The 16,585-nt window shown below is 46.6% G+C and overlaps 1 protein-coding gene across 1 annotated transcript in view; it reads right to left on the bottom strand.

Moving 5' to 3' along the window:
• KIAA1671 overlaps nucleotides 1–13,294 on the bottom strand; it is a gene marked incomplete at its 5' end in the record, with an annotated part of 59,344 nt that extends 46,050 nt beyond the window's left edge. The window contains 4 exons of the mRNA XM_084271806.1: nucleotides 5,060–5,182; nucleotides 5,830–9,051; nucleotides 10,471–10,564; nucleotides 11,694–13,294. Of these exons, the coding sequence (XP_084127932.1) occupies nucleotides 5,060–5,182; nucleotides 5,830–9,051; nucleotides 10,471–10,564; nucleotides 11,694–13,294 (5,040 nt within the window). The remainder of the gene's footprint in view (nucleotides 1–5,059; nucleotides 5,183–5,829; nucleotides 9,052–10,470; nucleotides 10,565–11,693) is intronic.
• Between the last annotated feature and the right edge of the window lie 3,291 nt (nucleotides 13,295–16,585).

A 16,585-nucleotide genomic window follows, 5' to 3' on the forward strand; every position in this document is an offset into this window, starting at 1 on the left:
ATCCACCCTTGGCAAGCACAGCTAGGCTAGCGAGTCAACTCACCCACAGATACTGCAGGAACTTCAGCAAGCGGGGACAGTAGTAATACTCCATCTTCCCAAGCACCCAGCTAGCGCAGAACCATCCTCAGCAGACACAGCCTCCTCGCTCTTCCCCGCCTCCAGCAGCAGTGAGGAGCGGAGCGATTCAAAGCCACATGAATAATGTAGGGTGTCTGTCTGTCTGTCTGCCTGGCCCACGTCACCACGCTGAGCTCTGCGCCTTTAACAGATGCTGTGGCTACTTATAAGCAGCCGCTGAGCTCCAGCGCCATGTGACTTAACCACTTGTTATTGAGCATCTAACTGCTCGGGCTTCTCCCCTCTCAGTAATCCCTAAGGCGTTAGGCTCCATTTAATAATAGCACTTGGGGTTTCACACTAAAACAGCCCTTCAGCTGGGAGGAAAGAGAAGCTTCTAAACCCACTCTGCTCGGCAGGCAGGGTTATGAAATGCTGGTAATGCTGTTGGGGTTGGGAGCTGACCTTATTTTTCCAGAACGTAGGAGAAAAGGGGAAAACCACACGCAAAAGAGCTCCTGCTGCCAGTGTACAAACATCATCTGCGAAGGAGAAGGAACAGGCACAACAAAGGGTCTTTGGCTGTCCCACCAGAACGCTCCCAGCACACGAATGCTACCAAAAAAGGAAGAAAGCCTGGGCAAAGGAGTTCTTAACCAACAACACGGGGCGGCCTCCCCGGCTGCCGTCACAAATAGGAAGCGAGTGGCCAAACGATGGTGAGTATGTTGTGAAGAGCAAACACAGGACTCATGACATTCCTACCCCATCCCCCTTTTTTGACATACATCCTGGGGTTTTTTGGATTGGGAAAAGGAAAGGTGAATGGCAGGGGCCAGTCCAGGGAGGGCTCTGACTGCCTTTCCCCATCCCAGCACTCCTCACCTCTCCCAGGGAAGGACATCGTGGAGGTGGCACAAACCAGCTCCAGGACCCCACAATCTCTGCTGTTTGAAATTTTGGTTCTGGGGGGGTTAAGAAAAACACACCTCACTTTTCCAACCGCCGCCTGTAAGAGCTGACAAACATCTGACAGCTGTAAGAGCTGACAAATTCCTTCCCTGTGCTTCCAGGCTGATGCCATTTTAGGCTAAAAGGAACAATTCCTACATGACCATTTCTTAGTACATCTGTTTCCACCTGGGAAGGAGCAAAGCCACCGTTTCAGAGGCTTTATACAGTCAGGAGATGAGAACACTTGGTTTCCAAGGGGCAGGAGAGGTGCCAGTCCTGGCATTGGTGATGCGTGACAAGCCAAACCATAAACTCATTTGAGCGTGTTTATAAAATATTTATCTTCTCTCCCTTGCAGTTCGTTTCCAAATTATTTTTAAGAGGCAGCTCATGGTTTTCTTCTCCACCCACACATCAGTCTCAAGTGAGTGTGTCTTTATATGGATACCATTATGGGTACTGGATTTTCCTCACCAAAGGAGAAGACCAAAGTTAACTATAAAACAGATACATATGCTGTATAACCAGAAGCTTCAAAATAATTCATGCCCAGGCCAGTTCCAGTACCAGAGCGCTCTGTTTTAACTACAGCAATTCTGGCTATAAACCACAGCTGTGCTAAAGCTGCTCTCTTTCTGGAGGAGGGAGCAATCCCCTCAGCACTCCTTCTGTCTGAGGGTGAGTGGCACAGCACATTCCTCAGCTTCTAGCTCATAAGGCTCCTATCAGTGTTGATGACTTAATCGGGGCCTGAGGTTTGTGACCGAACGTCAGAGGATCCCGTGTCAGCAGTGATGGCATCACGACAGCCCTCAACATCCTCTCCTGGAACCCAGGCAGTGTGACTGGAGTGTATCCTCTCCTGGAACCCAGGCAGTGTGACTGTAGTGTCACAGCCGTGCAGCCTTCCAGGGCAGCAGCGTGCTGAATCCAGGCTGCACACACAGGGCACTGTCACTGTACAGGCACTCACAGCAGAGGCTCAGAACAGACTCCTATGGAAACCCAAGGTACTCAGCTTTGTCTGCTCCCAGAGACTCACAGCCACTTCTCTGAGCTGAAATCCCAGGTTTTCAGGGCAAACAGGACAACAGCTTTATTTTTATACCTGTGCTGTCATGCAGGCTCAGGGTGAAGCACAACATGATGTGTTGGGCTTCACGAAGGAGTACATGTGTTGAAGTGGGCAGAGAAAAGTTCAGCCTGCTCACGGCTGTGAGCTCTAGAGATGCAAACAGGAGACTAATTATTCATCACATTCTATTCTTTCCCTTAATTCCACATTAGATTGAACTAGTTTCTTTCTTTAGTAGAATCAGATATATCAAATGGTGCAAAGGAGGGAAGTGTGTTGCAATAGAATGTTAAAGCAGGGAAACAAGAATGTTAAAGCACTAAGCTACAACTAGCAGTAATATTTATAACAGTCACTCATTAAGAAAATACTGCCAACAATGCTTACAGTCATTAACCTAGATTCTGTGCTCCCAGAAACAGAAAGAAAGGCTGACATATTCCCACAGAAATCACAAATGAGAAGAATTTACCTTGCTGATCACCACAGGAGTCCCTCTCTGTCCTTACCCCAAGGACATGGACACAGCTGACTCCTGCCAAAGTCACTTTCTGAACATCTCAAGAGGTAGCCAGGAGAACACTAAAACATCCACTGTGCAGTAGCAGGAATGGATAACAGATAACAACACATTCTCCAGTCCAAGACACGTAATGCTACTGACCTCAGAGAAAAACAGACCAAGAAATCCATCAGTCTTTAAAGATCTTCTCAGCTGGCAGGTTTTAAACCATGAAACCTCAGCAGTCCCACAGCCCATCACATTGAAATGCAGATTTCAGTATCCTCGAGGCTGGTACAGCCCAAATAAACAAGGGGGCAGTGCCAAACTGTGGTATTTCCATTACCCATGGGGAGGGAACCCATCTTTACAGGTAGCAGAACACGATGCTATGATATCACGTTGTAGGATATGCTCATGGTCAATAACCCACACAGTCTCTTCGAAGGTGGTGAAGTCTGGAATCTACTGCCACAGGTACAGAAACCTTTCCTCCTTCCCACTGGGAACATCAGCTCCAAGCACTGTGATGCTCTACCAGCCTTGGGAACTTACAGCACTGATTTTCTTTGTAGGAGATGGACAGAGAAAAGTACCACCCCTAGTGAAAACACAGAGCACGAGCCTGGCACCTTTATAAAAGTGTTATTAAATAACACAAACAGGGGCTAAAAAAAAATACAATGCAGATGGGTGCTAAATCTCAGGAGTATCAACCTGTGCAATTCCAACCACCAATTGCTGGTTATCAATTATAAACCATGAAACCAAGCCATGGCAGTGTAAGTCCTATATAACCTTTCAAAAAGTAACCTCATTGGAATCATAGAATTGAAGTAGATTCCCATCAAGTCACAAAGAAGTTACTTCTCCAGAAGTAAAGTAAAATTGTAGTACCACACCTTGCTTCATTCACTGTCCTCATCCACAGGAATCTACCTCATCAGCTGTCTTGGAAAATTTCATCCAAGCAGCTGTTTCTCCTCACAGACCGATGGGAAATGATGCAATAAATGTGGATTAACCCAAGTTGGGTTGTTAAATACCAAAGAATACAGGACAGGTCGTGACACTGTATCAGGAGACTACTTCTGCTCAGTTTGAGCTGTGTTATCCAGATCCTGTTTTAAAAGGAAAGCATCAACACCCTTGGGTGCCTTCCAGGAAGTTTCAAGACCAGAACTGGAACAACATGAGCCTCCTTCAAAGCTCCTGTTAGGAAATTAGTTTACAAAGTCCTTCTCGCTTTGGGCTTTTTTCCATTTTCTTCACTTAAAGAGAAAAAGCAGCCCAGCCCCTTTCCTGCCTCCCTTTCTTCCTGCTTCCCTTTCTTCCTGCCTCTTCTCCATCAAAGGGCTGAGAACCCGGCACCAGGGATCCCAAAGCCCGTCTCTGCTGAGCGTGATGCAGGCAGTCGCCACACGAGTGTGCTAGCGGACTGGGAGGACAGAGCAGCTTTGCCCTGGGACCAGTGAGCTGGTAACACCTTCCAGTCGCCCCTTTCCCCGCAAGTGCGAGTTCTGACAAGACGTGGGACATCCGGATGCTCAAAGACTGCAAATATCTACGTGCAGAGTTCCACCAGCGTGCACTCTGAAGTGACTGCAGCATTATCACAGGGAATCAGACCTGCTGCCACACACAAGGGCTTTTTTTATGTTAAAGGGGGGAAAAAAAAGGCAAACCCCCCCCAGCACAGCACCTGCAGTGGTTCAAACCCTCCAGTAAGGATGGCTTCAGAGGCAGCAGCAAAGTATCCCAAAGTTGCCAAGTTCTGTGCTGTTGATGTTTTAAAATCCTTTGTTTCCCATGATAAATGTTGGTATTTCTTTCCTTACGTAACTTTTGGAAGAGTCAGATCTTTACTCTGTATCTTGGAACAAGGGCATAGGATGCCAACTATTTCCCACCGCAAAATCCATCTGTGGACTGAAGTCAGGAAACCACTCTGCAACTTCCAGGGAACATCCCCTGAGAGCTTTAAGCAGGGACCCACCCCCAAGCATGCATGGCAGAGGCATCAGACTACCAAAAAAAGCCAGCCCTGATGCTTCACATGCCCACAGAATGAAAGTTAAACCCATCGTTTTTCAGGCCATGACACGGTTCTGTTTGTCCACATGATTTTCCAGAAAGGCTTTTCTGGAACCCAACCAGCTGATACAAACAAGCAGCACAACGATCTAGACCCAGGGTGGAAATCCTTTCCTTAGAAGGCAAAAACTGAGCATGCCTCATGGATGATGCTCTGTGTTTGCAGATATGGCACAAAGCAGCGTGGTGGAGCCCCAGAGCAGCGTGGTGGAGCCCCAGGGAGAAGCATCCTCTGCCAGCCAGAGGCCATGGAAAGCATCCCTGCTCCTTCTGCAGGAACACACATAGCTCCTTCCACAGCTATTCACAGAAAGGGAAGCAGCACTGAACAGTAAACCCAGCTGCACCCCCCTTCTCTCCCTAGAACCACCTACCGTCCCGTAATCCGCCCTCCTCTCCTTGTAAAAGCTGTGCCGGCTTCTCTGAGTAGAGGCCAAGGAGACGTCTGTTCCGTCTGGTTTGTCCAACCTCTGCTTGGTCCACTCTTTCCTAGGAGCCTGTAAGATACAGAGGTCGTTACATGTACAGGCACAGACCTATGTGTATAAAAGGCCCTTCTGAAGAAGAAAACCAGAGGAAATTCAAAGGTGAAAATGCAAAATGGAAAAACATCATCACCACCAGCGGCCACATCGTTCAGCTGCCGCTCACCACAGCCAGCAGCAGCAGTGAAGCTTCACACAAAGCTGGGGCCATTCACCCAACTGAAAACAACTACTTCTTCCTTCAGAGAAAATCCCCCACAACTCCAAAAAGATATCTCCTGACAACTTATAAAATACACCTAAATGGCTACTTTACAAGTAACTATAGAACTGCAGAGTTCACAATTTAATATCCTAATTAATTAGCAGTAATAAAGTAAATTTTAAAGTAATAGAAGTAAATCTAAAGCGCTTGCATACTCTCCATGGAAACATCAATAAATATCTACACACTTGAACCCAAAATCTAGCCATGTCTTACAATACAAACTCCTCAAGAAATACAACCCAAGGGGAAATGGCCCCTACTGAGAATTACCCATCTGCTCACTCGCTGCAGGCACAGCAAACGCTGAGGCACAGCAGCAGAGACAGAATAAAAGCTTCTCCTGGCTTTCAATTTCAGGTACAGGAGACACTTAAAAACCATCTGGCAGTACCTTTTTCTCCTCCTGGAAGAAGGACTCTGACTGAGATGCCACCGTCTGTTTCCAGCTGCTGTCTGCCCTGTCCAGCGGGAAGCTCTGCCGGGGCCGGTACAGGTCCTTCCTTCCCCTCGCCTCCGGCACAAGTGGCACACTGTCCTTCCCTTGGCGGCTCTTTTCCAAATAGGATCGCCTTAAATCTGGGGGTGCACCTCCTAAACTGGCCGGAGGGGTCTTCCAATCAGTTTTGCTGTTCACATGGGAGGAGTCGTTCTCACACACTGCCTTACTCCCATCGTCTTTGTTCCTCATTACAGAGGTCCTCACCACATTTTTGCTCCAGTCTCCCTCCGGAGACACCTCCAGGAACTGTTCTTTTACCACCAACTTCTTCTGTAAGACACCATCATCCCCCTTTATGGACAACTTGGAAGCAACATTAACATCTGGCTTTTGGTCCGTACTGATGGTGTTTATGGGCTGGACCTTCTCCATTACGAATTTTGAGCTCTGACTCCTGGAAGTTAAGTTCACTTCTTCATCCTCATCAACAATAAAAGTCTTCTTCCTAGTGAAGTCCACAGGGGAATTTAAAAACTTCTCTGAAAAGAAGCAGCTGGGATTTCCCCAGTAGGGAGGGCTGAACTTTCTGTCTTTGCACTTTGGTTTATCAAATTCAGGGCTACACAAATCTACTTTCTCTTTGCTCTTTTCATGTAGGATTAGTTTCTCTGGAGCGTGGTACTCTTCCACACCATCACCTTGTTTGGTATTAATGGAATAGTGCCCCGACCCCTTCCACTCTTTCCAGCTATAGGAAGAACTCACCCTCTCTGACACGTTTCTTTTGTTCTTTGATTTCTCCCTGCTAGATGAACCATGGTCTTCAGAGACCTTGTCTTGAGTGTTACTGGCCTTCGCTGATTCCTCTTTATATTCTGCCATGAGTGCATCAATATCAAGGATTTGGGATCTGTACCCATCCTCAGCCTTCCTTTCTGAGACATCATAACGATTTTCAGTCCTGTTCTGGGAGACCAGTTCACTGTCTTTATGTGCCTGTGCAAAACGCAGCGGGGACTTGGGCTCGTGGTAAGAGGAGACTCTTCTTCTGCTACTTCTGAGTTCAGTTTGAGCTGTATTATCCAGATCCTGTTTTACAAGGAAAGCATCAACATCTATAATTTTCTCTTTAGAATGATCCAGGCCTCTTTCATAATGCTGTTGGTTATCTTTCCTAGATATATGAAAACTACCAAATCCAATGGGTTTGGAAAAAATCTCCCCTTTGTCATCATCTTTGAGCCAGTCCTTGTTGAGCTGGACTTCCCGTGAGTGCTCTCTGCAATTCGTACTTGTCAAGTTTTTATGTGGTTGCTGCAAGAAAGACTTGGACCTTCCAGGGAAAACAGGGTCCAGGTTAACTGTTGCTCCCTCACTCGAGCTAGAAGTTGCCTTAGTTTCATGGGCACTGGGAGAGCCAACAAAGCTCTTCTCTGCTTTGTTACCAGGAATCTGGTAAGTCACTGCAAAGTAAGTTGCTTTTGGCTCAAAGGGAGAGCTCTGATTTTTCAAGTAATCATCAGGACTGCCAAGAACAGCTTGGTTTGCCTCGCTCCCCTCCATCCCCTCTTTGCTTTTTTTGCTCCTCTTTTTAACTGAGCCTTCATCCAACTGTAATGAATCTGTCTGGCTCAGCCTTTTGATGTTCTCTGGGGTGAGCCAGATGGCTTCTTCTGCCTTGACAGAATCCTGAGGCAAGGTTCTCCTCCTCCACCTTTCAGAAATCTTCAAGTCAGAGACGCTACTTCTGGTTCTCCTGACTTTTTCTTCATGGTCTGTTGCTCTGAGCTTCTCACTGTTCCCACGAGCTGTATTATCCAAGGTAAAGCCCTGTTCTTTGCAGTTGAAGTCTAAGCTTTTCCTTAAGCCAAAGGCCCTCGAGTCCTCTTTATTAATGGGTAGAACATTCACATCAGGGTGCTGGCTACTGGAAGATTTACAAAATTGCCCACTTGAAAGCACTGAAGACGACTGGACCCCGTGTTTATTTACACTTGCTGACGTCATTTCATAATCAAAATTGCTTCTGAACTCAAAGCTGTTGGTCCCACCTGATCTAAAACTCCTTTTCTCAGAAGAGCCTTTCACCACATGAGACCTCTCTGGTTTATCCACGGAGGAGACTTCACTCTTAAAAGGTTTATTTTCAGAGAGATGTGTGTTTCCTTTATCATCCATTCCCAAATATTTACTTTTGGTTATGGAATAAGGTGCTTTCTCACCCATTAAGGTCCGATCAGTTTCAAATTTCCCTGCATCTTTTTTCTGCTCAGGTGAAGTGCTCTCACTGGAGAAGAGATCCATAGGCTCTCTCAACACAGACTTGCTCACAAAGTCTCCTGCGTCTCTAGCTTCTGAAACACTGTTATCTTCTTTCAAGTAGAGAGTTTTACTGCTTGTCCTAGCCAGCTGACCAGCAGGTAGAACATCCTCATCTGTTTTACTCTCTTTCAGAGATGATTTTCTAGCTCTGAGTGTCATGGCCTTTTTTTCAGGAGCCATGGCAATGGCTTCACTAAGAACCCTTTCCCCACACGTCTGAAAGATCTCATACCTCGGCTCTATCCTCTGGTAAAAGACAGAGTCGTCTGTGTATTTAGGAGTGGGTCTGTCACTTTTCTCAACCAAAGATTTTTCTAAGAGAATCCCTGGAGTCACTTTCTTGTCTTCACTTGAACAAGCCGGTTTCCCACCTTTCTCTCCATCAGCTGTATGTTTGGATGAATCAGGCTGCTTGTGATACTCCTGCTTTAGACCAAAGGTTTCATCCACTTCTCCCATTCCCATCCAGGACCGTCTGTTGTGCCCCCAGGTTGCTGCCTCATGCTTTCCCTCTGGCTCACTGCTCATTTTCAGTGCAGAATCTGTCCCAGGGTGATCAGCAGCAACATTATGCCTCTGAACGTTATGGTCGAACATGGTGGCCCGCACAGTTTTGATGTAGGTCTTCTCCATCAGCGTGGTTGGTTTTAATTTCTTTTCCAAGCTGCTCGTGAAGGAGACAGAGTTTTCACTCTGCTGAGAACAGTGCTGGCTGTCTCCAAGGAAGCTCCCTTTCCTCTCTACCTGCTCTGGTTTGTTTGTTAGCTTCACAACCTGCCGAGGTTTCCAGGTGTTCCCAGCAGCGTGTGCTTCAGTGGGATCCGTGCCACGTGCGAGCTTCAGCTCCTGAGTCTGGAAGGAGAAAACCCAACGGTTCAGAGAGTTAGTTTAAAATGAACTTTGTGGCAGATGTATTAAATAAACCGACTTGGACCTACTCTGAACACAAATCCACTCAGGTAATCTAAGCAAATGTTCACCTCCAGCTCCTGGATCTTGATTATAACACAATTATTTCATAGCTTGGTTTTTAGGGGGGGGGGATTAAACAGTGAAGTGCTGATACACATGATCCTGTGAGTTCCCAAGCTCAGATTTCCCAAGGTGTTTTAACTGGCAGTGAATTTATATTCACATCTTACTCCAGAGAAGGCAACACACAGAGAAATAGTTCAAACCTTGAGAAGGTTCATAACCCCAGCTGCTACAGAAACACCTCTGAACCTTTATGTGGCGAGCCCTACAGAAATTCAAGCTCAAAAGCAAAGCGTGGAGCAGCACTGCAGGGATGCCAGTACCTTCAGAGGAAGGCTGAGCTCCTGGGAGACACCAAGCTTTCCCTGCACTTTGTCAAAGTGTCTTTCCAAACCTCACTGTTCACTAAGTAATTACACAATCCAGAACATGAAGCTCCGAGTAAACTCCACAGCTGGAGCTGCTCAGCTCAGAACAACGTTAGGGCAGAGCTGAAGTAAAATCTCACCAACCCCAATCCTGGCAGGTTCTGAAAACAGCCTTTCTATGAATGAAACCTTTTCATTTTAAAACAAGTCGGTATTACTTAAAGTGACATTAAGCTATAGCAGCTGTGTACCTAGCTGCTAGTTTCCTTACCAAATACACCTGTCTTAAACCTCCACAGGCAAAAAGCACAGCCGTGGGAACTCACAAGAACTACCCTTAAAATGGCACTAAATCTCCAGTACTAACAAGTGGCAGCTGGGAAATTGTGTTTTGCAACACCCAAGTGTTGCTTAGAGACAAAGGCAGCCTACCAGCTCCCACAGCACATCAGGGCTTGCTGTGGGATACTTCGTCTGTCAAAACTTCTCACTTAAACGTTAATTAGGAGAGGTGTACAGCAGGTATTTAATAAAGAGCTGTGACTTGTATGTAGAAATGCATTGCCTAGCCATGCTGGGGGAAAACAAAGGACATTCAGTGCAGAAAACCACTGCAGCCCAGGTTGATTCACAATGGTCTTTCATGCATCTAAAGTCCCTTTAAAATAGTATACAGAATACACTTCCCTCAGTAGCACTGCTCACATTTAACAGCCTGAAGACTTAGCTTTTAGCAACTAAACAGTGCTGGTACTCCCATACTTTATCAGTATGTCATAAAGACAGATTTACACAAGTAACCTACTTATCTCCTTCTTAATAAATGCCCACCTTAGAGCTGCTGCCTGATCCAGGCACAGGACTGTGCTCCCTGCCATCCGAGCACAAACCTTACCCCAGGCCGCCCCAGCTGATGCCATCTCCTTACCCTCTGGGTTTCTTGCATTCCATCGCTGGAGTCGGTTCTGGTTTCAGCAGGTTTCTCAGGCTTCGCTTCGCTGGCCGATGCTGGACTTGAAAACCTAAGAGGAAAAGACTCCTGTTACTCCTTGTAGTCCGTGGAGTTAGGAGGTACACATCCTGCCCAAGCAGGCTGGTAGAAATTAGCCACTAAATTGCATTTTGTAAAGCAGAACCATCACAATTTCATAGTGAGTAACTGTATGTGGTGGATTGTTTCCAGGCTGAAGGGTTGTTGCTTCCCAAACAAAGGTTTGTTGGGCATGTTACTGTACAAGACTTGTGAGGTATGTGACGAGGCTCAGTTACATAGAGATGCTAATACTCTCATGCCTCAGTTATATTTGTTCTGATCATGCTGTTAAAAGACCAAGGATTGGTGAAAAACGGTGCTATTCCCCTGTTCACAGAGCCAGCCCTGTTAGCCCAACGTCTGCTGCGTTGGTCATGCAAAGCTCGCTTCCTCTACACTGCCAAAAAACATGATTCTTCTTTCCTTACACTACCAAAAACCATGAGTCTCCCTTCTTTACCCCTCTGCCATCAGCAGAGGAACGACCCAGAGTAGGAGCAGGCCCTCAGAGAGCACAAAGCACCATCTCAGTCACGTCACAAATCATTGTAACTTCAAAAGAATCAATTAAACAACTCTGTACTGAGAGAACACATTTTATCTTGGGCTGAATCTCCTTACTGGAGAAGATTTTTATTGGCTTGCTTTGGTTTGCTACGGAAAAATCAGCAGAGCTCCTATGACCCTAATGACATTGCCCATTGCCTCAGGTTAGGCAGGGGAGACAGCACAGATATTTAGTCTTTAATATGATGGCAAAATAACATTCCTGCCTGGCTGAAAACCTGACACTCTGTACCACTGACAAAGGCATTACTGCAGCTGTTCTTGGGCTTCCTCACAAATACATGAGCTTCCAGTCTGTAACACTCACCTCAAGGCTGCAAAACACCTGACATTTTAGATATGCAGTTACAATGACATGCAGAGGCCACAACATTGACAGGTTTTGGGTTGGGGGTTTTTTTGGGGGGTAGAAAAAGGTGGGATAAAGGGCTAAAGAACAACAGTATAAAAATAATTCCATTGAGTGGAACCGGTTATTCTACTGCACTGAGAAAACAAGTTCTGCTGAATGAGGAGTTAAGAGGATTAAACAGAATTTCTCTGCAACCTACATCTTTGTGAAGTCTGCAGAAAGTGGCCGTGATGGGAGCGACCTGCGCAGGCTGCCCGGCTTCGGCTCAGCACCCTCCGTTGTCAGCTCCCGGATCCTCTGCTGGATGCTCACACATCTGTTTTCCCTCTCAGCTGACTGGAGAAGCTCCACATCCACTGAGGTACCGGGGTTTTCTGGAGTAAACAAGTTAATGTGCTTTTTAACACTACCTCTCACAATACTGTTCTCTTTGTCCGAGGATGCCGCAGGGCTCTCACAGCCTGCAAACAGATACGTTTCCTTTTGATCCATCCTTTTCCCCCCCTTGGTAGTTCTGCTTTCACTCGTGGCTTCAAGGCTCCTCTCAGGACCGTGCAAGTTAGTCACTATTTCTGGTTTTGTCTCAATTTGTTCACTTTTAGATTTAAGCTTCGTTTCCCACGTGTATTTTCCATTACTGAGGATGCCAATGTCCTGACTGCTGCACTTCAAGTTTGTTTTAGAAGAACTACCTTTATTAAATTCGGTTTCTTCAGTTTTTGGCCCCATTTCAGACTGACCATGACAGTCCACGTCAGTAAAAGAAATTATTGATACAGTCTCCTTGCTTTCATGAGATGAGGAAGTCTTCTTGCAGGAGGAAAGGTCCTTCTGTTCAAACTTAGCTGTCAGGTCCATGGACAACGGCCGTGGTTTTCTAACCCAGGATTTCTCTGTAGGAGATTTGTCCTCAGCAGTTTCCACGGTGCGATGCCTTTGATCCCGTAATGATTCCAGAAAAATAGCAGATACTGGTCTATGTTTTGGCCTCTGCTGCACATCAGAGAACTCAGCTTTACTGCTGATATTATTTGCATCATCATTGGTTTTCTCCCCTGGGTGAACTTCACACGCATCTTTCTTTTCCCCAGTTTTGAGGGAGTTCCAAGTGACTGGTCTAAGACTGGAAGAAAGCGATATCTGCCGATGAAGAGACCCTTCCGGACTCCTGGAGGTCTCAGGGGGCTGAGAAGGTTTCTCCAGCTTCGTGCTGCATTGAAGCTCTTTGGTTTGCATAGTACTGAACACTCTGCGCTCCTCAGCAGCCCTTTTCTCTGGGGCCAGACTTACCTTTGACTGCTCCGTGCCCGCTGCCTCGAAAAGAATGACAGTGTTGGCACTGGGACCAGTGAAGAAAGTCATGTTTGTGACCACTTCACTGCCAGCCTTACTTTCATTTTCAATTGCTTTCTGATCTACCAACGGAGGAATGTTCCCACTGAATGCCTTAGCAGATGAGGTTTCATCGGTGGTCCTTCTAATAAGACTACTCGATCTGAAAGCTGGAACAGGTGGTTTTACATTTGTGAAATTATCCGAAGATTTGTCCTTAGAAAAAGGCTTTGGGAAAAGTCTTGGCCTTGATCCTAGTGATGGCATCGTTGCAGATCTCAAAGTACTCCCAAACTTGTTCTTGTCTTCAGGAGTCAGCGATGCTGAAGCCTCCTTTGTCTTGTTGCTCGCATCTGAAAGCACACTCACATACACACGCTGCGATTTATCCTCATTTCTGATCTCAGTTAAGTCAGGTACTGCCGTCAAAGACGCCAAAGTAGAATTTATTTCTACCCTTGTTGCCATAGCTGTAATTACACATCCAACAGAACTGAAGAAATCCAACGAGGGAAAAGAATCTAGGGGGAAAAAAGGAAGAATAAAGAAAACACAAGTATTGATGTAGAGTCAGCATGAACATCAAACAGCAGCATGCTAATTTAAATTCATAAGGTAGCTAAACTCAGATTAAGGTGCCTTTCAGATATGTCATGTACCCCATAACGAGAGACATACTGTTCTTCCCCCTCTAAAAACAACATCATAGTACCTCGATTAGGCCCAACCACCAGAGAATACATCACAAAACCTACAAGAGCATCTGCACAAAACTAAGTTCCCATCAGCCCAGTAAGTTTCAAGGGTTGAGATATTTAAAAGTAACTTCTGGTTTAAAGCAGACACCTGGATGCTGATGGGCAAACACCAACTCTTTGTGATATGAACAGCTGGCCAGATGCTCTGAGCACGTGCTTCCAAACCAAGAGTGCCAAGATGGGTGTGACTGAAAGCGTTATTGATCACCCCTCAGTGAAGGGACAACTAATCAATGGAAATAACAGCATATTCTGCAGCAAGCTTTGCCCCTGCTTACCATGCTGTGCGTTCTCTGCCGCAGCCGGTGCACGCAGCCCGGCTCCCTGGGCATAGCGAGCACAGGACCCCGGTCACCAGGCTCACATCAAACACGGGGAAAGCGATCCCTTCAGCAGCGCTGCTCAGAGCCCTCCTGTGAGCAAACAAAGAGCGCTCAGATCCAGGCATGGCACGGACCCAGACCCACACAGGTAATACCACCACACAAGGCAAGAATCCCAAGCATTTTAAGAGGAAAAAAAAAGAGCTGGGTTCCATTTGGAGGTACAAAGCCCCCCAATTTAACTGCATGTAAAGAGCAGGAATGTTCCGTTTTCAGGCAGTTACTGGAGAACCAACAAAAATTACCCCCTAAATCCCAGAGGTGTAAGTGAAGGGCAAAGGGTAAAGAACCCAGTCTGCAGAGCAGCCAGCCCGCATCAGAACCCAGTTAAAGCCACATCTCAATCAGCACTCCATACCAGTTGCAGCACCGTCAGTCACTGGTTAAACACAGGGCTCTGCATTGCTGTAATCTCAATCACTGTAATTTACTTTCTATTGTAAATCTCCTTTCTGTGACAGCACTCTGCGAGGTGCTACCTGAGAGGCTGACCTTCAAACGGCTGATTTCCCATCAAAATATGGCTTTTACCATGACAAGGCAGTTTTTCCAGTATCTCGAGGACAAAGGCAGGAGATTAGCTTTGGCTTTAATTACATTCTTACTGCAGAGATGAGGGAACACCAGCAGTAATTAGAATTTCAGCAACAAGAAGTAACCTGAATTTTTCCTAATTAAAAAAAGAATGTACTTAAACTTTGTAACAGAGCAGGAGGCTATGTAAGGTCAAATGGTTTGTTCTGGGGTTGTTTTTCCCCCTTTAAAAGCTGTCATACTCCATTTTTAAGGAAATGCATACCATAATTCACGGTCAGGTGCCTGATTTTGTGCTGCCACCCTCTTGCCTAGTGTTGGGCAGTCCCTGAGAAGGACTCTCGGTCCTCACCTGATGTATTTCGGGGTGTGCTTACCCTAAAAATACACCTGTTTGTATATTCTGGGAATACGGAGCTGCACAAGAACATGAAACCATCACCAAAGGAATATTGCCTCCCTGAGTCCACAGCCTCAGGAATGGTTATTTCACCACCACTTCCCTTGAGCAGAGAAACACCACGCTGGCACATCGACTGCTGACTTATCATCTCCCCCGCCCTGATGCCCTCCTCTCCTCAGCAGGCTCGGAGCCCTGGGCACCTTGCCCATTCCCTTTCATCTTTCAATCCACGCCGAGCCCTGTCCCAGCCCACTGTGCCATTCCCCTTGGAGTCTTGACCTCTCCTTTCCAAAATAGTCACTAACCCAATCAGCTTATCGGAATCAATCCGCCCCTCCCACAATCTCAGTGATCTTAAGGAGACCTTCCTCCCTCTCCCCATCCTGAGAAACACCACTGAAATCCGATTAAAAGGCTCTTGCATTCCAAGGATGCGGAGGCTTTGCGAGGAGCGGTGATGCTGTCGAACAGTAACACCAAGACAAGGGTGATGCTAGCAGGAATACCACTGGGCAGAGACTAAGCTGCTAAGGCAGCATCAGCCTCACAGCACTTGTGAAACTACAGGATGACAGGAGCAAACACATTCTTTTTCTTCAGAAAAGGAGAGGGCACAGAGCTTCTTAAATGGAATAAAACTTGATCCTCAGCGGAACGCAAGGCAGGGAGTATACAATGCAGGATGTAATCCTGGCTAACAGCATACAGCTCCTTTCTGCAGCCAACATTCCTAAACCCCAGTTTGCCCACTCCAATGATATTCGGTCCTTAGTTTTATTGCACTACACTTCACCTTTGCAGGACCCCTTTTTCCTCTTCTACATCATGTAGCAAAGTCAGTCTTCAGGTTTAAGTTCTAATTGCTCAGATAATCCTACCTGTCCCCAAGCAGAAAAGCATTTAATAAAAGAACAGAATATTGGGAGGAAAAAACCCATCACCCAACTTTGGAAACTATAAAGCTGCTGTAACTTCATCAACTGTACATTTATGAAAGGAATTGTGTTATTGATGCCACATACTGGAGGGCAAATCATCTGAGATGCGGCTGAGGGAGCTGGGGGTGTTCAGCCTGGAGAAGAGAAGGCTGAGTGGAGACCTTACCATCGCCTACAATGACCTGACAGGAGGGTGAAGAGAGGTGGGCGATGGTCTCTTCAGCCAGGGGACAGGAGATGGGACAAGGGGAAATGGCTGAGTCCCCACCCCTGTGTGTGTTTAACAGATGTGTAGATGAGGTGCTCAGGGATCTGGGTCAGCACAGGACAGGGACAGTTGGACTCGGTGATCTTAAAGGACTTTTCCAACCCAGTGACTGTGTGATATAACATACACCCAACGTCGGGTGTCAGTTTTGAAATACACACCTTGGTTTTCTTGATGCTTCCCTAACGAACTGGAATCTGGCCGAGCTGGCAATGAGCAAAGCTGTGGGCAAAAACAGATCAACTGCAAACTAACTGCATGAGAATTTTAAGATGCCATTAGTACTTAGGGTCACTACTGTGATGGCACTACTGCGGCTGTCAGTCTCTCATCGTCACCTATGGGAAGTCGTGCCCCACTCTGGGACAGGCAGCCAGGTGCCCTCTGCATGTCCCTGCTCCCTCCAGCAAAGCCCCAAACCACATTATCCCTCCTCGTGCTCCTCACTCATGCTGAAACCACTTCCCGAGTTCTT

This window comes from Gallinula chloropus (genome assembly GCF_964237585.1).
Source record: "Gallinula chloropus genome assembly, chromosome: 17".
Classification (NCBI taxonomy): domain Eukaryota; kingdom Metazoa; phylum Chordata; class Aves; order Gruiformes; family Rallidae; genus Gallinula; species Gallinula chloropus.